We start from the raw sequence: 27136 nt of genomic DNA, 5'->3' as shown, positions 1-27136 counted from the left end.
GATATTATCTCTTAAGTGAAACACACATATAGTCAGTGATGTGGACAGTGTGTGTGAGTGTGTGTTTGTGTGTGTGTGTGTGTGCGTGTGTGTGTGTGTGCGTGTGTGTGTGTGTGTGCGAGAGCATGTCATTAATATAATGCATGTGAGTGGGAGAGAAAATTAGAGCCTTCCCCTTGGGGGGGTGTTTGCGTGCATGATAAGAGATAGAAAGTGAATGACAAAAAACATGAGAGGAATGAGGGCAGAGAGAGAGTGCAAGAGACATGAAAGAGACGAGGAGTGAGCAAGAAGTACAAAGATGATGAACGATAAGTATGAAATACAAAAGACACTGATTGAAATATAGTTTGAGTGAGAAGTGTGAGGCTTAAAAATAAAGGAAGCTGAAGAGTCCAGTGCAGACTTATAATACTAGTGCATGCACAAAATGTTGCATATATGTATCAAGTATGTCATCAATTTAGTGTGGTGTTAATGCCATCATTACGTTAAATATTTTTAAATATTCATTCATTCATTTTCTACCGCTTATCCTCACAAGGGTCACAGGGGGTGCTGGAGCCTATCCCAGCTGTCTTCGGGCGAGAGGTGGGGAAAACCCTGGACTGGTCGCCAGCCAATCACAGGGCACACTCACATTCATACCTATGGACAATAGAGTCGCCAATTAGCCTAGCATGTTTTTGGAATGTGGGAGGAAACCGGAGTCCCTGGAGAAAACCCATGCATGCACACAGACTCCACACAGAGATGGCCGAGGGTGGAATTATATTTTTAAATATCTGTGTGAAATTACAGCAATTCATTTTAGAACAGATCTATTTCACCACCTGTAAATTTTCACCTTCTTCTTTGGAGTCGCCATCGCCATCTTTCAATCATTGACAGTCCAACACATGCTCATTAAACGCATCCCCAAAACCCTTGACTTATTTAGCACTTAACATTTATAGGTGATTGTGGGAGGCAGTGGCCAACTGGCTATCGGGGGCACCAGGAGTTTTTGCCGGTGGGTCGATCAATATGAAGATTCATGGCCGTTATGTATATTTTTATTGCTGCGCCTATCCTGGGTAGTAACTACGCTAACTGTCTCCCAGTCCAGACTGGGAACATGCCGCTGCAGACGCAAAATAACAGAGGGGGCGAGTTGGCACAGTCAGAGCATAACAAGTGCCGTGTATAGGCCCCCAATCCATGACAAGGCAGCCACATGGATCTATGGAGATCACATAATCACATTCCCCTTCGCTCCCAGTAAAAGTAGTGCCAGAAGAGCACGCCAGGAAGACTTTCAGCTGCACCAGACAGCCACTGCAACATTTGCCACAGCAACTGCAACAACAACAACGCTTCCTCCAAGCGGGTAAGGCTGAAAGCCAGCAAAGGTGAGTTTGGATTCTGGGCAGAAAGGAGTTTTTCTGTCCACTATGATCAAATGAAACTACATTGAATCGTGGATTGTTGTCATTAAGCCGTTACGAAAACCAAATGCATATTTCTTACATACATAAGAAATAATGTAAATTTCATGAACCGGTTCCGTTTTTATGGAGAATAATTGTACTTTTCATGCAGAAAACAAAGTTTTCAAAATATGAATGTAGTCATCATCACTCATTAATTAATTGGTTCCGACCACGATAAGTAATTTTCCTTCTGCGCAGTGGAATTCAATGTTATAAGTTAGAGCATAGAAAACCGATTGAGAGCTTACTAATTTGTGTTTTTACTATTATTGGAGACATGAAATAACACCCCTTTGGTCACCTCTAAACTCCTATTATTCTTTGTTTACACTACACTGCAGGAACACAAAAGATGGGTACCGTTCTAAGCATAGCATGCAACCAAGTTGAATAGTTCATCTCCAAATTATTTATTCTGATCTTTCAAACAGAGTGGGGGAAAAGGACAAAGTCAGAAGCCAAAAATGTACCACTTTCACACGGAATGAGAGGAGAACTTTTGTCATTCTATAATTTTGGACAAACCATTCTTCTTCTGCCTCTCAACAAAGCAGGTTTATCCATATTGGCTGGGTCTCTACAGCCGCTGCTTTCTGAAGCACAGATCTAGCCGACTACCTCTTCAGTGCCTGGAAAGGAGTTACAATAGCAGTGTGCACAACGGCCATTTCAAGCGCGGTGCAAACATAGATAGATTCAGCCATTATTGGTGGGCATGTCTTCTTTTGTTAAGATTTTTACGACTTTGACCTAATGACTTTGGTGATGGTTTTCCTTTACTTTTGGGCACAGACATAATGAAGTGCAAAAGGTTAACTAATTGTCATGATCTGTGTGTTGTCGCTCTGCTGCCGCCTGCTGCTCTTTCATTGCAGCGCATCTGACCAGCAGCAGGCGGGCCACTCCTGCACACACCTGAGTGCAATCATCCACAGCACTACTTAAGCCTTGCTCACAGCTCTGCTAATTGCCAGATTGTCCCTCAAGCTTCCACAGTCTTCGTCTACTGCTCGTCTCCCGCCACGTGCATGCTTCCATTGTTCCTCTGCTTTCTGGCTTTTAAGTTTATAGTCATGAGTACTTGCCTGTCGGTTTTTGCCACATTGTTTTTTTTTTTGTTGTCACTTCATTTTTGCCCGCTGACAAAAGTTTTTCATTCCTGCACTTGTGTTTTGCCTGAATGCCCTTTTGCTGCAGTGTTTTTTATTGCCGTGTTCTTCAGTTATTTTGCCTAGCAACCCCTGTTTATTTGTACTTTTGCCCTGTGTGGACTCCTTTTGTTTGTAAACATTTTTGTTGTATTCCTGCCAACGCATCTTGGGTTCCAGACCAGGGCCCCGTTTCACGAAGCAGGTTTAGTGAAAACTCTGAGTATGTTAACCCTGAAATGAGGGAAACTCTGAGTTTTCTGTTTCACAAAGGGAGGTAAGTCAAACCAGAGACAGAGGAGTAACTCCAGCCTGTTTCACAGAGAGAGGTAACCTAACCTCGGTGTCAGTTACTATGGCAACAGACTCTGTGAACATAACCTGGTCGGGACCGGGTTTTCTTCAATGAACCTCGAGTTTCTTTCTGTCTCCACCCTCTTACGCTACACACGGTGTGATTCATTCATTGTCGCGCGTGTTTAAAGCCTATGACCATGCACCCACCTCTAACTTGTGTTTTAATAATTCAATTTCCAGATCCGTTTTAGTTATCTGGCGGTCCAGCAGCACCATTTCTTTTTCTGTTTTTTGTACTGTTTTTAATAAATGCACTTTGTAGATTTTTTTTAGTGGTAGCTGGGAACACATAAGGATGACATTATACAGTTGCACATGAATTCCACTGAATTAACCTCTGGAATTTACTGAATATCTCACTGTGTCAATCTGTGCTGTGGAGGTTGAGGGACCCTCTTCCTGCTGCCCCGCCATGCTTTGTTAAAATGGATAAGAATCCGTTAATACTTCAGTGTAGGCTAAAAGTCACTATAATCCACAAAAGCATGTAAAGACATGTGAATGGAGAGGAAATCAGTAACATCAAGGTTTTACCTCTGTAGGCCTCTCAGGCTCCCTCTCAGACACCACAGAGAAGGTAGCAGACATTGTGGTCCCATCATCTTCATCATCCTGTTTAGAGTGTTGTGTTTCACTATGCTATACTTTAAATATGGCATAATCTCTGGACTATTGGCTACTTACAGTTAAAGTGGCACATGGATCCACTAGACCAAGTACGCCTTCAGAATCTGTTGAGACAAAAGAAAAACACATGAAAGGGAAATTAACATTGAACTATAGGCCCAAAAGAAGTTTGAGGCCTAGGCCTATTACATCTTATCAAGGCTGGTGGCTCCTGTGTAATCATGTCCGAGGATGAGGTTCCTCCAGGGATCCCCTCTGCGACTGGCCTCCCGACAGTCTGACTCATGGCCAGCTCCTCTGCCTCGGTCAGACGTGGTGGGGTTGGTCCTCTGCCAGTTTTGCGGGCATCTGCCCGCTTTCTGTTGGCTGAGTAGAAGTTAGATGTTGCTTTTCATATGTCTGATTTAACTGTATACAGGCGAGGACATTTATGTGTGTGAAAACAATATTATGTTGGAGATAATGCACACTGAAACAGCCGCTGAATGATATTTAGTGGTAAACATGATTAAAAAGAGGCACCCTGACTGTTATGCTGAGGGCTTACCTGTTTGAATGTTTTTATATTTCATCTTCAGCTGCTTCCACGTTCTTTTTTCGCCGGTGGGATTACATCTCAGTGACATAAATTGTAGCTGTAACACCATTCTACTTGTTTGCATCTGTAGCCTAATATTATTGTGATTGCATAAATGTATATAATAAATTTAAACTTACGCATTGACTCGAGTAGTAATCTTCTCCCACGCCGACTCGCGTTGGGTCGCTGCTGCAGCCGTGTTGCTTTTCTTTTTAAAAACGCTTTCAAATTCGCCGTATGACCGCATTAATATATCCAGTTCCAGAGGACTGAAATATGACGATCTTTTCTTATCACTCGTTGCCATGGTGAATCGAGGGAACGGGGCTCCATTGATGAGGGCTTTTTAAAGTCGTGGTGCACGCGCTTAACTCAGAGTGAACAAACTCTGTGTTGATTGAACCAAATGAAATCACCTGTTCTGAAACCCGTAACTCAGAGTTTCCTGTCTCAGAGTAGATCAACTCAGAGTTCAGGGTTAGACTCAGAGTTGGTTGAACCTGCTTCGTGAAACGGGGCCCAGTTCGTAGTTTGACGCTAATAAGGAATGTTATTCTTCCTCAGGCCTGCATGGCAGATGAGTGTTTAGGATGCAGGCCTCACAGCTAGGAGACTCGAGTTCAATTCCACCCTCGGCCAGCTCTGTGTGGAGTTTGCATGTTCTCCTCGTGCACGCATGGGTTTTCTCCGTGGACTCCGGCTTCCTCTCACATTCCAAAAACATGCTATGGTTAATTGGCAACTCCAAATTGTCCATAGGTATGAATGTGAGTGTGAATGGTTGTTTGTCTGTATGTGCCCTGTGATTGGTTGGTGACCAGTCCAGGGCGTACCCCACCTCTCACCCAAAGACAGCTGGGAGAGGCTGCAGCACCCCCCGCCCAGCACAAGACACCCCACATTCTTGCCACGCAAGGCGCATATTATTCCTCTGCCTTTTAACTCACGCAAATCTCGTGTTTTTGGACCAACATTTTTTCCCATTATTGGCAACCACAAATCATACCTTGGTCATAATTCCACAACTTGTATTCTTAAAATCAATAAATGAGAATGATACAATGAATAATTAACATGTACAGAGATAGTGTGGGGGGGGGACTGCATGCGATGATAGATGTATCTTTAAAAAAAAAAAAAGGTCAGTGGCCTTCTACACTGTCCTTCACTGACACAATGTATAGATGCAGTTTTCCAGTGATGGTTCATTCAGGTGAAATGTCCTGCAGTTCCTGGTACGTCATCTCCCCTGACTGACAACCCTCACACCATGATTTGTAACTTCCTGCAGAGAACTATCTGACCTCTAAGTCAATGTGCAAGGGTAAAGATACAGAAATAGAGAGGCTTCCCTTTAAGAGTGACAATGCAGGGAACCATGATGTCTAGCATGGCTGTGTACTGTGCATGCCTTCTCCCTGGGATGCCCTTGTATGCCCCCATAAAGCCGACTTACTGATTTATCCTTGTGCTATCAAACCTTCTGGGGTGTACATGAGGTCAGGGGTGGGTGCTCTTGAGAGGACGGTGTGTGTTCTGTCTGCGTGTGGCCTGATACTTCCCACGCTGGAGAAGCTTGATCAGCTAAAATATGTTATTTCTCGTGCCTCACTCCTTTAATCTGACAGTAAGTGGTTAGCAGAGTGGTTAGCACGCATGCCTCACAGTTAGGAGACGTGTGTTCAATTCCACCCTCGGCCATCTCTGTGTGGAGTTTGCATGTTCTCCCCGTGTATGTGTGGGTTTTCTCCGGGTACTCCGGTTTCCTCCCACATTCCAAAAACATGCTAGGTTAATTGGCAACTCCAAATTGTCCATAGGTATGAATGCGAGTGTGAATGGTTGTTTGTCTATATGGGCCCTGTCATTGGCTGGCGACCAATCCAGGGTGTACCCCACCTCTCACCGAAGACAACTAGGATAAGCTCCAGCACCACCATGACCCTCATGAGGATAAGCGGTAGACAATGAATGAATGTCTTCAATGATAAAGAGTCCAGTTGTCTCGATTCAACCTGTTGCAGAATACTTACACTGTATACTGTACTGGAGTATGTCTCAATTTACGGTGTTTATTTGAAAAATGTATCACAGTGAAAGCCTAATTTTCGTTACCTGGCATTGGTTTGCGTGAAGAGCTGTTGCCAAAATCAGTGTCAGTAATGAAGTGCCGAACAATAAATCAAATTTATGACAGAACATTTTAGGTTCACTGTACTACTTTTTTTTTCTAAATAGTGTTACTGATAAATGTATTCGTGCTATGAATTAAAATTGTGGCAGAGGAAATTGTGAACACATGATGTTTTGGAAAGCGTTTTATTTTAAAACACTGTGTTCATGAGTCCTCTATAACGAGCAAGCAGAGCAAAGTGCATCTCCAACCAATAACAGCATAAGTGCTGAGTTTTCATCTGCACACATTTTCGGAGTCAAAATACTTCGACATCTGACGCTTGTGTGACGTAAAAAAAAAGATCAATCCAGAACTTTAAAGCCTTCAAATTATGTGTTCTATATTCTGTCTTCTGCAACAACAAGAAAAACCGGAGATGCACTGAGGTGAACGATGTTGGAGAATGGTTGGATGATCCTTCCCTCCAGTCAAGGCGGACTCACATGTTGGTGCTCATTCTCGTTTGACTGTTGGCTGGCGTCAGTTCACCCTGACTGCCTTCTCTGGGTGGAGACTAAGAGACAAAGAGGACACTTTGTTTAATTTTCTTTCAATATGTCATCAGACATACAGTGATAAAATCATATACCACAACATTGACAAGCTGCCACTCGTTCTTGCTGAAAGAGTGAATGGAATAGTTTCCATGAAGAAAAAACAAACACTCTTTAGGCACATTGGTTCATCAATAATACATTTCATTAATAAAGCAAATGTAAGAAAGTCAGTGGTGATTCGACAAGAATTATGGCTTCCATTAAAGTGTTGAAGGTGGAGGCTAAACGGAAGTCGAACATGTACATTCAACCTGCAGCGTTTTGGCTTTCTGCATATATTAATAATACAAACAATTAATATTAATGTCAACTTCTCACGATGAGGATCTACACTGGACTACTCCACTGAGCTCAGATCCACGCCTCCCATTCATTCAGACCAGGCTGGACCAAGACAGAAGCTATGAGGGGCATGCAAATCTAGCTCAGTGCAACATGGCTAATGCCTTAAATATACAGTAATACCTTGATGTGCAATTCCAATCTTGCCTTGCGACTCCCATTCCTCATTACGTGCATTATAACAGTATAACATCACAGCGATGATGCCTTAGCACACAGACTAACTTCTGGCTCTCCTCTAAATGAGAAATATTGTCGTGTTGTAACTTGAAGAGATATGTGACTACTATGTATCATACGATATATCACCATTGGAATGGGTCATCTGATGGCCTTATTTTAGTTCATTTAGCCATTTTTATGCTTCATTTAGGCAAAAAAATTGCTTCAATTTGCATTCCCCGCCTGTTGTCTGAGTGCAATCAGTGACTTCCTCATAGTAAGTCAGTGAACTTTTACAATTATTCCCAAGTTGTTCAATAAATTAATATCATTGACATATTTATGTGTTCCTCAACTATATCAATAGTAATTGTTCAACTAAATGGTACCACCATTTAAAGTGACCAATCAGTAATTGGTGTGTTGTGGGGTCTATTCAATACCCACCAGAGTGCCAAACCTGAGAGCGGGGAAAACACAGGGAGTGAGCAGCACCGAGTGATTCATCAGAGAGATAATTTTTTGACTAGGAATCGGTGGATGGGCTGCACGGCGGACGAGTGATTTACACGCAGGCCTCACAGCTAGGTCCAATTCCACCCTTGGCCATCTCTGTGTGGAGTTTGCATGTTCTCCCCGTGCATGCGTAGGTTTTCTCCGGCGACTCCAAATTGTCCATAGGTATGAATGCGAGTGTGATGAGTGTGATGGTTGTTTGTCTATATGAGCCCTGTGATTGGCTGGCGACTAGGTATACATCGCCTCTCACCCGAAGACAGCTGGGATTGACTCCAGCACACCCATAACCCTCATGAGGAAAAGCGGTAGAAAATGAATGAATATGTGGATGCTGAATGTGTGGGGGTCCACAAATACAGTCATATGCAGAACACTCAGTTGCACTTTCTCACCTTCAACATAAACATCATTTGATGGTCCTTTTTTGTTTTTATACCCCCCCGGTATGACTCCCATGAAAGTGCTATTGGTGGTACGAAAAAGCCCCATCTTATCACTGTCTTAAAAAAAGAAGGAAATAGCTAAATATGTGAATGGTGTTCTTGTTTCTGATGTCTACAGTTTCAGGTGTGGTCAGTGTGATTCATTTGGTTTAACATTCATACATTCTAAACAGTTTTTTTAACAGGTGCTTTTTTTAACACCCCAGGTGTCCACTCTCTGCAAGTGGGCAGTTGAAACTACTTAAAACAAGGGTGCTCATTAAGTCGGTCGCGATCACTGGTCGATCGCTGGTCGATCGCGGCGTGATATTAAAAAAATATCATCCTAGCATCAATGCCGTCACTTGATTGATATACAGGGCAGCCATTCAGATGACAACTGAATGTTGCTCTTCGGGTGACCAATCAAATCATACGTCTCTAAGTGCAGCAGAACTTACGATGTCAGCCTATCATCCATCCCCGTTACTTGATTGACATACAGGACAACCAATCAGATGACAACTGAATTTTGACCTTTACGTCACTGCTCATGCATAAACAACGATGCAAAGTGCTAAGCTAGTTGGCGAAATGCGTCAGATTTTAAGCCCTCGCTAAAGTTTATGGTCACTAAAATGAGTGAAGTAGCTGGACCAAGTAAAAAGGCAAAAACATATCACTTCCATACGGAATGGGAGGTGGACTTTTTTTTTTCACAATGTCTTTTTCGAAGTGCGTTTGCCTGGCTAACCTGGCTATCAGCAGCTACTGTCCGGACTATGCATCCCTGGCTGATTCAATTCAGTGCAAGTCATCAAAGTAAACTCAGGTAATTACAAAAAATGTTCATAGTTAATTATGTGTGTTTTGCAATATTGGCTCATTTGGTTATGTAAGGTACATCAACATACATTGTACGTACAAATAATCTTTAATACATTTGAAAATAAATAGATGTTTTGCATTTTTGTAGTGGGTAGATCATTTTGACTCGGTCATTTTAAAAGTAGCTCGCATGCTGAAAAAGTGTGAGCACCCCTGACTTAAAAGAACTGTTTAAATCTACAGTATATCTACCATCCAATATTCTTAAGAACAAAGAGGCAATAAAGGCCTCTGATGTGGCTAAAGGAGAGGCTTTGTTTTAAGGAAAGAGCCCCAATTATAGAAGAGAAAATAATATTGTGGATAAATGGAAAAGGAGCTTGATGTTGCAGTGTGTGGGGGCCCCTTAGAGGCGACGAGGGGAAACGCCACTGATCCGTGCAAGCAATTATCCGCTAGGCTGGGGTCTGGGTCTTCAATTAAAATTGAGTCAGCGAAGGTCCCATCATTATTTTTGCTTTGAATTGCATCACACAGGTTGCCTCATATCAATATAAAATGTAATGGAGCCCAACACATAACTCTAAAACCACTGCTTCTCAAATAGTGGGTGGGGGGCTTTGTCTCTTGAATACGCTTGTATGCTTCACTGTTCTCCCCACTGTTGCGTTTTGCTGGTTTGAGTCTGTACGGTCCTCAGTGGGGACATTCATTTGATAGAAATTACAGGTGAAAAATATGTATCTTACACGGTGACGTTAGGGTAAAGTTTGACATGAGAACTGATAAATAGATAAGTTAGCATCCCATATATCTTTTATTCCACTCTGATGTTGCCATCCTTCCCATTGAATCGATTTAATTTGAATGTACTTATTGTGACTTCACTTTTTTTGTCCACTTGGGATGGCTATGTTTTAAGTCTGCATATTCATTTCATAGAAAATTGAAGGGGAAAGTTTAACAATCATGATAAAGCAGTTTCTGTCCAAAGGTTTGTTTAACATTTATGCCCGTTGTAAGTAGAACATTTTGTAACATTGTCTTATTGTATGAGCAACAAGCGGTTGGTTCTGTAAATATCACCTCATTTGGACTGTATGTGAATGTGTTTGCTGTGATTTACAAGTGTCCCTGAATGCAGTGGCAACTTGTGTTACAGGAGTTACGTGACTGCACCATTTTAGAAAAAGCTTTAGCAACACTGACAGCAGTTTTTTAGTTTTGATCAAGCTTCATTCGTATGAAGTGATTACCCCCTTCTTAATAGTATCTAAAATACCAAAATACATACAACCAGCAATAAATCCTCATTTTCGAATCTCCACTCACAGTGCCAGGTTTTCATCGTGTGGGTATTAATTGGAACATCGATATACCGTATTTTCCCGACTATAAGTCACACTTTTTTTCATAGGTTGGCTGTTCCTGCGACTTATACTCCAGAGCGACTTGTAAATGAAAAAACTGTTTGTTACATAAACACTGGACACCTTTTCTGTTCATGTTTATTTTTTGTGTAGCTGAATAACAATTGTGTTAGCATATCTTACACCTATTCAGCCTGTTCGCTATTATTTTATTGTTAGAACTTGCCTTCCAAGAGGACATAATGTCTGTTTTGGTCAAGTAGTTTGGAAAATAAATTACCCGCAAAAAATGCAACTTATACTCCAGTGCGACTTATGTATGTTTTTTTTCTACATAATTATGCATTTTTGGCCTTGTGCGACTTATACTCCGGAGCAACTTTATAGTCCAGAAAATACAGTAAATGAAATCTTCATGAAACACTCTGAATGCACAAACTTGCTTATTTGGTGACATGATGCACATAGAGCAAGGAACAACTTGCCATGGTCTCCTTCCTGGTGTGGTCTCATCACACTGTGAGGCATTCAGGCGCACTCATAAATTTGAGTGTTCGGTGCTAATTGTTTTTCATTTTTATCCACGTACCCCCTATGGCAATTTACGTTCCCCACTTTGGGAACCACTGCCTTAGAGTAAGATCTCTGCAGCAGAAGCACTCCACAACTCTCCTCATTTGCTCCAATATCCATACAATCCTTATGAAGACTCATGTACATGTTGCTGTGGGTTAATTGCTATGACTCTCGTAGACTGGGGTGCTACAGTTTCATAGCATATGAGACAGTGGTTTGGCAATGGATTCTGGAAGAATGTCCATCCTTTCAGCCTACTAAAGGTTTGGTGTTCTCAATCAACTGTTCACTGGCAGGTAAAACAATTTCATTGGCTCATTTTGAGTGACATTACGCCCATAAACTGCCACTGCGATCTGTCCGCGAGCATGATTAATGTTGTTTCCATTCACTTTAATTGGCTTTTGTTGTTGTTGACAGAAATAGCATTAGTTGAATGGGCTCTGTGAAATCAATCCACCCAGTAAAGAAGTTTCAGTAATTTGAACTTTAAAATGACCAAACTATGGCAAAATACTAAGCATTATGCATTCCATGTTAAGAGGAATGAGTTACTGTTACTACACGATCATAACATGTATGTAAGATGGGGATGTCAAAAATAACATCCGTAACTAATTTATTTCATTAATTACGTTGTTACTTTTTAGTGTGATTAACACATGCGCACCAGAGCAATCACGCCAGTTTTTCCAATATTTAGCACAGAAATGTCTCGCATAATGATTGTGGATCATGAGTGCAATTCCCAAAAAGAGCAGGTTTCCAGAAAAAAAAACATGAATGAAAGCAGACCACTGCTTTCTACAAATTCTCTGTCAGCTGTCCTCGGTGGAAAACATTTGGACAGCTAAAGCAAGCCTGCATACTACACTAATACAAGTTGCTGCCAAGTTGAAAAGAAATGCTATAACCAAAACAAGGTTTTGTGTACCTTAACATGGATCTGGTTTCGGAGCACTGCAGCTCTGAGGATCATGGCCTTGGCTCGTCTCTGGAACTCTTTACCCATTTGGAGCGATTTCTCAAATGTGGTGCTTCTCTGGTCCACATCTCTTGCATACAAAATCTATTGTCAACATGTCAGAATATCAGATTTGAGTGATTTCAATTTTAAAAAATCTCTAGAAAATCTCTGCTTTCACCTTGCTGTGGGAGTCAATGCGTGCATTGATGAGCCCTTCCAGGATGAGCTGTGTGAGCTCATCTTCCAGGGCCGCCACTGTAGTGTTAAAAGCCTGTGCCATCTTAGTCATGTCTGCTGACACATAGGGGCTGAAATACTAAAAGAAAGAACAAAGTACAACTGTCACGAAAATTCTTCCGATAATTAAACATTCAAATTAGTTTTGCTTTGATGTCCATTACAACCATTCATTTAATACATATAAAAGAGGTTTAACATGTCTCAACATCATTGGACACATATGTGTTACCTGGATGAGAGCTCTGTTTCTGATTTGGCTATACAGCGTCCGGACATGTGGGGCCAAGTACATGTCCAAAAGAAGGTTATCCTGAAGGAACAAACTATAAGCATTAATCCAAAACATGACATACAATTTAATTTATGTCCACTTCGGCTTCCTACCTTCATGTCATCCAGCAGCTTGAGACAAGAAGCATACTTGGACTCATAGAACTTGAAGATGATGTCACGAATTTGAGGTTCTAATTCTAGAAATAACTTAAAAGAGCTGGGGACCAAAAAAACATGAAAAAATGTATTTATGTTAAAATGGCTTAATCCAAGGCCCCCGGTACTGGTGGACTGGCTTTGTGTGATGAATACAATACACGATATGGAACTAGTAATACATAGATTGAGGAATGAAGAAGACACATGTGGAGAAAAATGGGTGAAGTGGACACTGTTCACGGACAGAAACCAATGAAATGACTCAAATTACACCATGACAAGAAATGTGAAATCCTAACATGTAAACTGTGCATGTCCGGTGCCCCCTTTTTGTTTTGAGTTTGCTTATATTAATGTTGACGTTGTGTTTAAAAAAAATTGGAAAAATAAAGTAAAAAAAAAAAAAAAATTATGTATTGAATGACTTGTGTGTGTATATATCATACACGATTGGTTGAAATTTCAAGATCATTTGAAATATTGCAAGAATTTACTGCACTTTTGGATCTTAAGAAGGTTCTAAGTGGAACTTCAAAAATGCAAAAAGAAGAAATCGGAGTTAGCAATTTAAGGAGTTTATATACTCACACATATATTAGGGATATCCGACAATATCATCTGACACACACAAAAACTCCACTCACATTTACCATTTTACTATACCGATGTAAAGGTATGGTAGGTATCCTCTCACCTGCTGGAGATGACGTTACGCTGGAGCTCTTGTCTGTCAAATGTGGCCAATGCACATAAACCTCCATAAACTGCTACATTACTGGGTGACAAAAGCTGAACAGAAACATTCACACAATTAACATACAGTCGTCACCAGAGCCCTTGAATCCAAAAGGGAAATGGAAAAAGGAACTCAAAAACAAGCTATAAGTACGTGGAGGCTCTCATCTCAAGCCTATACTAGTACCGAATGGATTCATGACAAAGCCTGTTTTGTCATTAATCCATTCCAAAAGCTAATTTCCATTGGAAATAATAATAATCAGATGAATCTATTGCAGACACTGACACACAGAAATATGAACAAAAGAGAATTTCTTTGTTTTTGCATGCTGTTTTACATGCAGAAAACTACATGAAATACATATAAATGACAAATGAAATGGATAAATTAACTATTACTTTTATTCAAAGACTTGTTAGTAAAGATGGTGATGACTGGTGGAAGGAGGAGAGGGGACGAAAGAGCTTCACTTTCAAAAGTATACTTGCTGACTTGAAAGTTATTGTAAACTTGATCTGCAGGTATAATCGTCATTAAATAAACTGACACAGCTCACTATCTGTGTTAATCTTACTGACGCTACCTTCATACGTTGCTGAAAGCACTTGAATTAGTTTCCTTAATCAAAGTTCTGGCTTTGAAAATAATTTTGAAGCCACAATTTCAAAAAAAACAGAACACTCAGAAGCACGCAGCATGCTTGAATGTCTCATTGGTACAGGACATATATTGCTTATTAGGAGGAAGAAAGAAAACAGAAGGTCATCTTTCTGTGTGTATTCGATGAACAAATAAACCAAATGACATACACACAAAAGACGTTTAAGGACTTCCTGTCCCACCTCTTTAGACCTGTTACTAAATTCAAGGGTATGTTTGGGTAGTGTTTGGCCATACAAAATCAAGAGACGTATTTTTGGCAATAATTTTGGTAAAAAATCAAATCTGACAAAGAACAGGACATATGAAAACCGAGGTTCAACTGTGCATGTTTTATCAGGTTGAAGAAACCAACCACAATGACATGACTTACCTCTGGACAGTCACAGTGGTCAAAGGAAGCCTGCAGGAAGCATTTGGCAGCCGGTTTATATTTTCGAGAGGCCAGCTCTGCCAGGCCTGTAAAACATTAGAAGGTAAGCATGTGGACCACCAAATAGTCTGTCTCCCAACAAATACTGAAGAACATAAAATGTGTATTATTTTCTTACCTGCAGCACACTTTAACTTGGTGAGAACTGCTTGATTTTGGCTGTCTCGCTCTCCTCTTTGCTACCAGAGGAGAAAAGAGTTATTTGTTGCACCCACCCCCTTATTTTAGTGTGAAACACAATGATTGTCCAAACACATTACAGGTTTGAAATGGTCTGTCCCTTTCTATCGGATTTGCAAAACACATTAAAATTTGGAATCAATCTGGTGCTTCAGCTCAACAGACATCCCCTTATTGCTGGAATGTTCAAGGGTTATTTCTGACAAGTTGTTAAATATATATGATATCATGTATAAGGAAACCCTAAAGCTTGGTTTTTAAAAAACAAAACCTATGTATGTGTGTGACGGAGGCCTTTTTGTCAGGAAGATGAGGTGTTGCCAGGTGACGGTGCCTTCTTGGCTCTGCCGTTGTATCAGAGAGGTTTATGCAGCTTTTATGGCAATACTTATGTACAATTTTAGAAGTGTAGCTCCACTCGCCTGCACAGGAGTGCAGAGGTGGGGAGGCGGAGTGCGGAGGTGCAGGGGTATAGGTACGCGTGGCGGAGACTTAACTTTCACTTTTAATGCACATCCCTACTCTTGTGAGACAAATATTCTCCAAACGAGAACTCTCATCATGTTTTATATTGTGACACCCCTATCCAAACACAAACAAAACACATTGAAAAATATGTGGTTTTAAAATATCCATAGGGCGGCACGGCGGTCTAGTGGTTAGCGCGCAGACCTCACAGCTAGGAGACCAGGGTTCAATTCCCACCCATCTCTGTGTGGAGTTTGCATGTTCTTCCCGTGCACGCGTGGGTTTTCTCCGGGTACTCCGGTTTCCTCCCACATTCCAAAAACATGCTAGGTTAATTGGTGACTCCAAATTGTCCATAGGTATGAATGTGAGTGTGAATGGTTGTTTGTCTATATGTGCCCTGTGATTGGCTGGCGACCAGTCCAGGGTGTACCCCGCCTCTCGCCCGAAGACAGCTGGGATGGGCTCCAGCACCCCCCGCAACCCTCGTGAGGAAAAAGCGGTAGAAAATGAATGAATGAATGAAAATATCCATATTCATGTGGACATGGTTTCAAAGCACTAATGCAACATGGACTGCATCATGACCAATTTAGACGATAGAATGTAGTCATGAGGGACACACTGTTATACCCAGGAGTGTAACTGTCCAAAAATTAGTGTCATAATGAAGCTCACCTCTGCAATTTCTGGCGTGGATTCTGCCTTATTGACATAGCTTAGTACATGGGACCAGTTTTGGAGATAAACACTAACCTGTGGCAATAAGAAACACAAAACTCAAAATCAATGAGTAGTACTATCAATGAGAATAGCTCATACTTACTAAAACTCATACATACTAAAAAAATGTTTAGGTATTACACATTTAAAGATAATTCTTAACTATGACCCATAGTTAAGAATTGGAAAAGTGTGAAATTATGTGAAAAGTGTGTGATTTTTCACTACCTTGATTACATTCAAACACATGTTAATGACATGTTTAGCACTAGTGCAGTAGTCTCTGGCTCGGGAGTAGCACTTGAGTGCATTACTCAGGTCACCACAGTCCAGGTAATGGTCTCCCAAGTCATCGTGTCCTCTCCTAAGAAGGACAAGCAAGGAAAAACACATACAATTAGTGGTATCTGTAACAGTCATACATAGGTTAAAATGTTACCTTATAATTATTTTACTGTAAAAGCAGTGACATTAGTGACCAGCCTCTTTCTGCATACCTGATACTCTCTTTAATTGAGTTCCCCTTGTAATTCTTCAGATCAGTGTCTAGTTTCTCCAGTTTAAGCAGAGCTTTCTTCCTAGTGGACTCTGCCCATGCTGAGTCCAGAGGAGGAGGGACAGCCGCACCCTCAGGAGCCGGCTCTGGTACACCCTGTACTTCCCTGAAATAAAATGTTTTATATTGTCATTTGTTGCTAAATAATAGTCTGCAATGTTCCCTCTTCCGTAGAAAACGGAACTCAAACTGGTCAGCTTGATGCAGGTTCATTCTTGTTCATGATTGGTCATGGCATGACATGGCATGGCTCAGGTGGTTTCAAATGAAAGACCATTTAGCATTACGGATGAAATAAAGCACGGGTTTTGCATGACAAGTTTTGTACTCAGCTGCAACATCTTTTTAGATTTTAATGAAAAATACTGTCGCACTGCTGACACCACTCCTGCTCCTCGCTACGTTAGCAATTGTTGTTGTGATCACGTGGGCTCTATCCAGTCGCTGCTGGATTGACGTGCTGGGGCAGATTGGATAGTGGATCCAGGTTGATAAAATGCGATATTTGAGCAATATCCGATATCATGATCTGATCGAGACAGCCCTAATGTTGAGTGAGTGTTATAAGAAATGTGCAACATTATCTCTTCTTTTTAAACCTTATAAACACAGAATAAAAAGGGTGTTTGTTTCATTTGGTGCAGTGGAACACACGCATGCCTGCACCTAATTACACGCAGAGGCGATTTTTAAAAAAAACATTAATGATATTTCCTGTGCTCCATGCAAGCATGCGCTTATTTTAAGCATACATACACATAATTGTATATCTAATATATCACTACATTGATGAGTGAATGTGTTAGAGTGCGTAGAGGGCTTGGGGGGGCAAGATGGTGTAGCGTACGCTGGCGCCTCAACTCAGCAGGACAATCCAGGCTTAATTCGAGTGTAAAAATAGACATTTTATGGGCATCTCAATTACTCACATCTTTTCCATTTTTGGACAGTCGGAATGTGACCCAGGTGAATAGCAGGAACCTACTGTGCCTTATTTCTAACTTCAAGGTACTGCATTTTTTCTTTGCTGTATGTTCAACCAATGAGGTGTATGCTGCCATAATGATTAATGGAAAGTTAATCCCTCATTCATTCGACTAAAAACACTGCATCACTCTACCACTTAATCCAAGCCCCACCAGTGACTTGATTAGATTAGATTAGATTTACCTTTATTCATCCCTCGGTGGGCAAATTTCTAGACAATAATTTAAAGAGAAGAATACTATATACTAATACCGTGTGGCATCAGTCAGTTTGCGGTGGACCTCTTCGTAAGCGTCAACATTGAAAGTCCTCTGGACAAAGGTAAGAGCCATCTTCAGGGCTTCCACTCTGAGCTGCGGGCAATGCTCTGCAATGAACTGGAGTCTCTCGATACGCATTAGTCCGCTGTAACTGGTGGCATATTGTTCCAAGTCCTAAAGAGGAAGCAAAGAGACCTCAAATGTGAGTGAACATAATCGTCAGTTTCTCCATGAAAACCCATTGTTTTGTAGGTCCTCTCCTGTCTGATAATATAACAATGTGAGGGCAAACATATTGCACACAAATACTACAGTGCATCCGGAAAGTATTCACAGCGCTTCACTTTTTCTACATTTTGTCATGTTACAGGCTTATTCCAAACTGAATTAAATTAATCTCTTACCTCAAAATTCTACACAAAATACTCCATTATGACAATGTGAAAAAAGGTTTTTTTGACATGTTTTGAATTTATTAAAAATACAAAACAAAAAAAATCACATTTACATAAGTATTCACAGCCTTTGCCATGAAGCTCAAAATTGAGCTCAGGTGCATCTTTTTTCCACTGATCATCCTTGAGATCTTTCTACAGCTTAATTGGAGTCCACCTGCAGTAAATTCAGTTGATTGGACATGATTTGGAAATATAATAACTGTCTATATAAGGTCCCACAGTTGACTGTGCATGTCAGAGCACAAACACCAAACATGAAGTCAAAAGAACTGTCTGTAGACCTGCGAGACAGGATTGTCTTGAGGGACAAATCTGGGGAAGGATACAGAAACATTTCTGCTGCTTTGAAGGTCCCAATGAGCACAGTGGCCTCCATTATTCGTAAATGGAAGACGTTTGGAACCACCAGGACTCTTCCTAGAGCTGGCCGGCCTTCTAAACTGAGCGATCAGGGAAGAAGGGCCTTAGTCAGGGAGGTGACCAAGGCCCCGATGGTCACTCTGTCAGAGCTCCAGCGTTTCTCTGTGGAGAGAGGAGAGCCTTCCAGAAGGACAACCATCTCTGCAGCAATCCACCAATCAGGCCTGTATGGTAGAGTGGCCAGATGAAAGCCACTCCTTAGTAAAAGGAACATGGCAGCCCTCTCTGGAATTTGCCAAAAAGCACCTGAATGACTCTCAGACCATGAGAAACAAAATTCTCTGGTCTGATGGCTTTCGTATGGCCACTCTACCATACAGGCCTGATTGGTGGATTGCTGCAGAGATGGTTGTCCTTCTGGAAGGCTCTCCTCTCTCCACAGAGGAACGCTGGAGCTCTGACAGAGTGACCATCAGGGCCTTGGTCACCTGCCTGACTAAGGCCCTTCTTCCCCGATCGCTCAGTTTAGAAGGCCGGCCAGCTCTAGGAAGAGTCCTGGTAGTTCCAAACGTCTTCCATTTACGAATAATGGAGGCCACTGTGCTCATTGGGACCTTCAAAGCAGCAGAATTTTTTCTGTATCCTTCCCCAGATTTGTGCCTCAAGACAATCCTGTCTCGCAGGTCTACAGACAGTTCTTTTGACTTCATGCTTGGTGTTTGTGCTCTGACATGCACAGTCAACTGTGGGACCTTATATAGACAGTTATATTTCCAAATCATGTCCAATCAACTGAATTTACTGCAGGTGGACTCCAATTAAGCTGTAGAAAGATCTCAAGGATGATCAGTGGAAAAAAGAGCTCAATTTTGAGCTTCATGGCAAAGGCTGTGAATACTTATGTAAATTTCATTTTTTTGTTTTCTATTTTTAATAAATTCAAAACATGTCAAAAAAAACTTTTTTCACATTGTCATAATGGAGTATTTTGTGTAGAATTTTGAGGTAAGAGATTAATTTAATTCAGTTTGGAATGAGGCTGTAACATGACAAAATGTAGAAAAAGTGAAGCGCTGTGAATACTTTCCGGATGCACTGTATGTAATCCTGCATTCATCATATGTTACAACTAAATTAATATTCTAAAACTTCATTTTGGAAATGAAACTCACTTGTGTGCCATGATGAATAATAAGTAATTGTCTGTCTCTTCACTCATCACTACCACTGTACTTGACTTTCTTTGTTCTACTTGCAAGACATGGGATGTTATGTCTAATGAGTGTATTTACACTTATGTTGCATTAAATAGTGTCATTGTTTTTGTGCCATTGTTGATTGTTAAATACGCTGCAAAATGTACTCATCCAAGTCACACGTAGGCTGGAGCCTTTCCCAGCTAAAGGCTGCAATTGCAAACTATTAAATTTTCTTTATGGTTTTGCTTCACCCTATATATCGAGATATCATTATTGTGAACAATGTATCGTATCGTATCGTGAGGTACTCTCAGCCCTAATGAAAAGGTAGCATTTTGTGGTCCATACCAGTGTTGGGTTCTCCACTATGTAGTTAGTGTCTGGAGCATTCTGCTGGTCCTCCTGCGGGTCTGCATCAATCTGCATGGGTTCCACTGCCCCCTATGAGAAATGTGCAAGACACACTTTAGAAATAATTGGTTTGACATTTTTACGACAATACGTGAGACACTTCATGTACAAACTACTTTCAAATATAATACAAAAAGCTAAAATGGTAATTATTTGCAACTTTGTATACCAACCAGAAATGAAGCCTAAAAAGTAATTAAAATAATACAAATAGCAAAAGCTGTGTTTCCCACAGAACTGCAATGCATCTGTGGTGATGGGGTGAAGATTGCATCATCTAATTTGCATAACTAGCCTTGAAGCAAAACTCAGTGTTTATGTGTGTACAGGTGAAAATGAGCTCTTATGTGGCAAACCTGTAAGTGGCAGTCCAAATTTATTTCTGGTGGGCCACACCTATGAATGTATGGAAAAACATGTGCTTGTCTCAGAATGGTGTAATGTTTTACTTTAACGATTGCTTTGCAACAAAGCAGCACTATGATGTTGTGGATGTTTGGAATAACTTAGAAATGAGCAACAGAGCTGCTCAAATTGTTTCAAGCTGTGAGTGGACGACATCAGTTTTACACAGTAGTCCCCTGGGAGCCCTGTTTTTTGCAAATGATGTCATGAGCAACCGCTATGCAGGCTGATGGATAAAGCTATGGTGTCAAGCCTCTAACAACAGGAAGTTGCCATTGCTACATATGCACACACGTAAACAAAGTGTTCTTCGGTATATCAAATACACCGCCTGGACATTTAACCAGTTAAACTAGCAGTAAGAGTCAGCTATTTAGAGTACCACGGTTTCCACTGTTAGTCCATCCTAAACATGTTTCAAGTTCCACCGTCATGTTAGCCAATTGAGGCCTTGGTTAAGCTAACCGTTCTGAGCGTGATTTATAAAAGGTGTATATTTCAAATTAAATACTACATGTATCTTTCCTTTGTATATTAGTGTGTTGTATTTTCACGGGATAATAATGTGACTAGCTGACAGCACTGAGGAGTTGTGACAACAATTAGGTCAGTCGTAGTTCCTCCATTGCATTAACGATCGCTGACACTTTTAAAATATATTTTTTAACTAAACCAGCAGTGTTACAGTTCCTCGGGTGTTCTGCGATAATAAGTTCCAATTCGTGTGCTTTTGGGTTTTAATAATACAGTAAGTGGCTCAATCGTTGTAGCTTAGCTTAGTTAGCTAGCTAGCCAATGCGTTATTCGATAGGTTTCGTTGCTAACCACGGTTAGCAATTGCATCGAAGAAAGCAGGAATAAACTTACCTGAAAGTTAAATACCTGCACAGGCAAAGGCATCTTAAGATATGTGCCTTTTACGAGGCTATCAGGATGATTACAATACGAGTGTACTCAAGATAGCAATCCAGCAGTGGGTGGTATGTGGGTCTAGGAGAAGAAGGATCCTGACTACGGATCGCGAGAGGGTTCCGTTTCACTAAGAAACTGTATGTCCAACCATGTCAAACTCAACATGTATGTTTTTACTTATTTTAACAATTACAAGTTTACCGTTATTGCTGTTCTAAAACATTTAATAATACATGGATTACGTTTCCACAGAGATAGTCATTGAGGAAAGCAAACAATAGACTTAAAAATGCATGAATACATGTTTTACGAGTGTTGAGTCCTCTGTAAATATCAACCGTTAATAAAATAAACTTTAACATGAAAGTTAAAAAAAAACAATAGCTGCCCTTACCAATTTATTCCACAAGAGGCCAGTAAGGAAACATTTAGGAATCTTTTTACTGTGACGAAAGAATACCGTCAACTTTCGCGCTTTAACAATATTTTGCTCTTCTTTCCCTCCAGTTTTAATATCCCATATTTTAACTTTCACGAAAGACAAAATTCTCCCATAAGCACGGCTTCTGGTCAGCTCGGGAACACTCGGGCAACATCGGCTCAAGACTTAATGCCTTCAAAATAAAAGTGCGTTAGCAAAATAGCACGACTCTTTTTCGTTTTGGTGGAAAAACAGAAAGACGAGAAACTGCCTTATTGTCATTTATTTCAAAATGTATCTAATTTCCAAATGCAAATGCTGTCAGTTATGATTTCTATAAATGTAAAGTCTGTGATATGAAGTGAATCAGAGGAGGAAGATGAGGAAGAGTGGCATTTTCTTTCAAATGTTGTGGTTTTGCCCTGTTATTACATAAATATTGATTCTAGACTGTTCCAGATGATATTGTAGAGTAGAGGTTTGGAGCTGTTTAGGGACAATGTATAAACTAAAGGATTAACTGGTTACTTGCTTTAGTAATAATGGTTGTCATGAAGCATTTTTGTATATTGTCAATGATTTGTGTAATTGTGATGATAGTCGTTGTATTAAGAGGGCACTTGGGTGTTATATAGCACTGTATAGCAGCAGAGCAGTCTATCATTTTCATCTTAAAGGCACAAACCGAGCACTCACAAACGAGACTAGGTACTACTAATTTGGAGCAAATGGTGGGCTTGATGGCTTTAGCTTGACCTTTGCAATTACTAAAATAGCACGACTGATCTTAGCACACAACAGCACAATTGCAGAAGATTATATGGGATTGACTGAGTGTATGTCAGGGGGCTGCATGACATTGTTATTAATTTATAATCTTGTATTTTTTTCTGGCCTGTTCATCAATTGTAGGCCTAGTGGTGAGTATGTCAGGCTCACATTCTGGAGATCAAGGGTTTGCATCGCTGTTGTAATATCTCTGTGTGGAGTTAGCATGTTCTCTACATGCGTGTGTGAGTTTTCTCTGGGTACTTCCTCCCATATCCCAAAAACATGCACTTGATTTGACATTCGTTCACAAAATCAGTAGAAGTAAGCGACTGGCCGCTAGTGTACAGTGAAGAAAATAAGTATTTGAACACCCTGCTATTTTGCTATTTCTCCCACTTAGAAATCATGGAGGGGTCTGAAATTTTCATCGTAGGTGCATGTCCACTGTGAGAGAGATAAACTAAAAAGAAAAATCCAGAAATCACAATGCATGATTTTTTAACAATTTATTTGTGTGATACAGCTGCTAATAAGGATTTGAACACCTGAGAAAATGAATGTTAATATTTGGTACAGTAGCCTTTGTTTGCTATTACAGAGGTCAAACGTTTCCTGTAGTTTTTCACCAGGTTTGCACACACTGCAGGAGGGATCTTGGCCCACTCCTCCACACAGATCTTCTCTAGATCAGTCAGGTTTCTGGGCTGTCGCTGAGAAACACGGAGTTTGAGCTCCCTCCAAAGATTTTCGATTGGGTTCAGGTCTGGAGACTGGCTGGGCCATGCTAGAACCTTGATATGCTTCTTACGGAGCCACTCCTTGGTTTTCCTGGCTGTGTGCTTCGGGTCGTTGTCGTGTTGGAAGACCCAGCCACGACCCATCTTCAATGCTCTGACAGAGGGAAGGAGGTTGTTCCCCAAAATCTCACAATACACGGCCCCAGTCATCCTCTCTTTAATGCAGTGCACTCGTCCTGTCCCATGTGCAGAAAAACACCCCCAAAGCATGATGCTACCACCCCCATGCTTCACAGTAGGGATGGTGTTCTTCGGATTGTACTCTTCATTCTTCTTCCTCCAAACACGCTTATTGGAATTATGACCAAAAAGTTCTATTTTGGTCTCATCTGACCATAAAACTTTCTCCCATGACTCCTCTGTATCATCCAAATGGTCATATGCAAACTTAAGACGGGCCTTGACATGTGCTGGTTTAAGCAGGGGAACCTTTCGTGCCATGCATGATTTCACATCATGACGTCTTAGTGTATTACCTACAGTAACCTTGGAAACGGTGGTCCCAGCTCTTTTCAGGTCATTGACCAAGTCCTGTCGTGTAGTTCTGGGCTGATTCCTCACCTTTCTTAGAATCATTGAGACCCCACGAGGTGATATCTTGCATGGGGCTCCACTCCGATTGAGATTGACCGTCATGTTTAGCTTCTTCCATTTTCTAATGATAGCTCCAACAGTGGACCTTTTTTCACCAAGCTGCTTGGTAATTGCTCCGTAGCCCTTTCCAGCCTTGTGGAGGTGTACAATTTTGTCTCTGGTGTCTTTGGACAGCTCTTTGGTCTTCGCCATGTTACAAGTTAAAGTCTTACTGATTGTATGGGGTGGACAGGTGTCTTTATGCAGCTAACAACCTCAAACAGGTGCATCTGATTCAGGATGATACATGGAGTGCAGGTGGACTTCTAATGGGCAGACTAACAGGTCTTTCAGGGTCAGAATTCTAGATGATACACAGGTGTTCAAATACTTATTTGCAGCTGTATCACACAAATAAATTGTTAAAAAATCATGCATTGTGATTTCTGGATTTTTCTTTTTAGTTTATCTCTCTCACAGTGGACATGCACCTACGATGAAAATTTCAGACCCCTCCATGATTTCTAAGTGGGAGAAATAGCAAAATAGCAGGGTGTTCAAATACTTATTTTCTTCACTGTATATGAAGTCAAATTCTGCAATGGACAAAGCGTAAGATGTCCTTAGAGAAGACAGCATTAAGTACTGACTGATAAATCTCTTTACAAAATCCTCTGTATACTGACTATGCACTTTACTATCCCTTCGAGTCACAGTGTCCAATCCCCAGTATTAGAACTATTATTAGCAAGGCTATAAATAGTTCATTCATACTCCCCCACAGTACCACACGATATCTAATACATTTCATATTTGAAATAAAAGTGACTGAGGTAATTATTATATTTATTTCAGTTCCTGAATGCGGTAAAGTCCAACCTCGGTTGACTCTACAATTATTCAACAAACGTTTTCCCCAAATTTTGCCTCGGTTTTTATTCGCTGTCTCCGTTATTGTGACAGCAGATAAAAACCGAGGCAAGCAGCATGACAGTTACCGTACAACTTTGTATGAAACAAACTCAGAAACAGAATCAAGAGACGTCAAACAAAGCACCTAACACCTGGTTTACTCACTGTCCATGTAATAACTTGCCATGGGACCAAAAAAATTTGAGAGAGCCAGTAATTTAATAAAGAAGATGAGAAATATTACTGGATTATTGGATTGCATGTTCTCCCCGTGCGTGGGTTTTCTCTGGGTTCTCTGGGTAACCCTGGTTTCCTCCCACATTCCAAAAGCATGCTAGGTTAATTGCAGACCCCAAATTATCCATATATGTATGAATGTGAGCATGAATGACTGTTTGTCTATATGTGCCCTGTGATTGGCTGGCTACCAGTCCAGGGTGTACCCCGCTTCTTGCCCAAAGACAGCTGGGATAGGCTCCAGCATATCCGCGACCCTGTTTAGGATAAGCAGCATAGAAAATGGATGGATATTGGATTCAAGAAAGAACTCATCACAAATTAGAAAGGTGGCGGCCATGTAGCCGATCTTGCCTGGATGTACTGGAAGTACTGCATCAATAATATGTTAAATCCTGGCAAGGAAAGAAGAAATCAAAGAAGGGAATGTTGTGGAAAGGGTAAATATGTTAATAAAACAAACAAACCAAAGATGTTTAGATGTTGCTGTTGATGTGGACTTGCTCCACCCTTTTAACTTGTGAACAAGTTAAATGCTGTTAAGTTAAATGTTGCTTTATCCATTTCACTCATCATTTATCCATATTTTGCATGGTGTCGTGCATGTAAAATGATAATTATTCCGCATTTTTGTTAAAGGGGACCTACAGTATTACAAATTTTACTGTTTTCTTACCTCTAAATGTTGTTATAATGTTGTATTATGTTTAGTGATAGTGATAGTGTATTGTGTTAAGTGATGCCAAAGTTTCAGATAATGAGGTTGTGCATTTGCTTGGTTTCACCGACTCACTTACACTGGATCACTGTGTCGTCACAGTGAGCCTGGTGAGGAGTCACTGGCTGAATGGGCGTGCCTGGGTAGCTGTAGCTTACGTACAGTGTCACTTGCATGTTTTAAGTGGGCGCAAGTGTGATGAACATGACTTTTTCCACCCTATGTCAGGGTATTGGGATGTACATATAGGACGACCTTCTGAGGTTCTCCAGAAGACAGCTGTTGCCTCAAGATGTTGCCCATTCCACTGCAGAGACTCTGGGTTCTGATGCTGCAAGACCAGCTTAAAATGGTAGAGCATGAACATGATGTGGCATTACTTGTCTTGATACGGGAGAGGGAGAGGCAACAGGGATGCCAACACAATAGATGATGGGTTTGCCCATGTATCAAGAGGAGGAGGCTTTGCGAAATGTTGCTCCAAGAGCTAGAGTGTGAATCGACTATGGGGACTTTCGACTATCGACTATGTTGGCTTTTATATATAATGCAGAAATCAGTGCACACAACGTGCATTGTAAGTGCGGCGCACAGGCTTTCTTGGTGTGGTCCAAGTGAGTTCTGCGTGCTCATTGGACAGTTCAACTGGGGAAGTGCCGTGTAAGGATGGACGACACACATATCACGTGCGCAGTACAAAAAATGCTAAGTGCACCATCCACTGAGCAAGTGATCACGGGAAAAATTTAAAAGTCAGTGCGTTGTGTGCTTATTGGCTGTAGCGGGAACACCTGTGTAACCAGTACTGGTGGTGAAAACCGTAGCCTGATGAAGCCTGAACGCAGTGAAAGTTTCACCTGCACTAAAAGTGCTACAGCCTCTCTGGGTTCTCCCAAAACCGTCTGAAAGTGGTACTCACCACATACGGATCGCCAAATTTTGCCCATGCACTTGCAAGTACAGTGGGTTGGGACTGGTCTTAAAGCAAAGGGACCCTTTAATAGTTGTAGATGTCTGGAACAGATTAGCTGGATCTACATCATTTTCTATATGGGAATTTATAATTTTTTGTGTTTTTGTTTGCCTTTTTAAACAAATAGTGAAAGGGAAACAGATTCCCTGTATATGTTGTTGTTTTGTTAATATTTTATATTATTTGATTTAATGATCCACATATATGG

At 40.9% G+C, this 27136-nt stretch overlaps 1 protein-coding gene across 2 annotated transcripts; it reads right to left on the bottom strand.

The window, feature by feature from the left end:
• Positions 1–6487: 6487 nt before the first annotated feature.
• gps1 (G protein pathway suppressor 1) lies at positions 6488–22050 on the bottom strand. 2 transcript variants are annotated; one of them, XM_078797444.1, is made up of 14 exons: positions 21921–22050; positions 20147–20239; positions 17774–17955; positions 16476–16640; positions 16207–16342; positions 15934–16011; positions 14726–14786; positions 14548–14633; positions 13470–13564; positions 12728–12833; positions 12573–12653; positions 12282–12419; positions 12071–12205; positions 6488–6874 (listed from the first exon to the last, which is right to left on the bottom strand). In XM_078797444.1, the coding sequence occupies exons 2-14, from the start codon at positions 20222–20224 to the stop codon at positions 6800–6802; spliced, it is 1416 nt and encodes a 471-aa protein (XP_078653570.1). In that variant the 5' UTR covers positions 20225–20239; positions 21921–22050; the 3' UTR covers positions 6488–6799. The 2 variants fall into 2 exon arrangements, with proteins under 2 accessions (XP_078653570.1, XP_057905764.1); XM_058049781.2 differs by lacking the exon at positions 21921–22050 and adding an exon at positions 21482–21649.
• Between the last annotated feature and the right edge of the window lie 5086 nt (positions 22051–27136).

This window comes from Doryrhamphus excisus, linkage group LG16 (genome assembly GCF_037039965.1).
Source record: "Doryrhamphus excisus strain RoL-2023G ecotype Guam linkage group LG16, RoL_Dexc_Guam_v1.1, whole genome shotgun sequence".
Classification (NCBI taxonomy): domain Eukaryota; kingdom Metazoa; phylum Chordata; class Actinopteri; order Syngnathiformes; family Syngnathidae; genus Doryrhamphus; species Doryrhamphus excisus.
The sequence above is the reverse complement of the archived record's forward strand: the minus strand, read 5'-3'. Positions and strand labels throughout refer to the sequence as shown.

Excerpts from the sequence above, each read along its gene's own strand:
- gps1 (XM_058049781.2), bottom strand. The coding sequence starts at position 21,514 with ATGCCTTTGCCTGTGCAGGTATTTAACTTTCAG. Across the intron at positions 13,565-14,547 it reads ACCACTGTGACTGTCCAGAG|CTTTTGTCACCCAGTAATGT; the intron begins GTAAGTCATGTC and ends GTTTCTGTTCAG. Across the intron at positions 6,875-12,070 it reads GAAACCAGATCCATGTTAAG|TCTCCACCCAGAGAAGGCAG; the intron begins GTACACAAAACC and ends TTTGTCTCTTAG.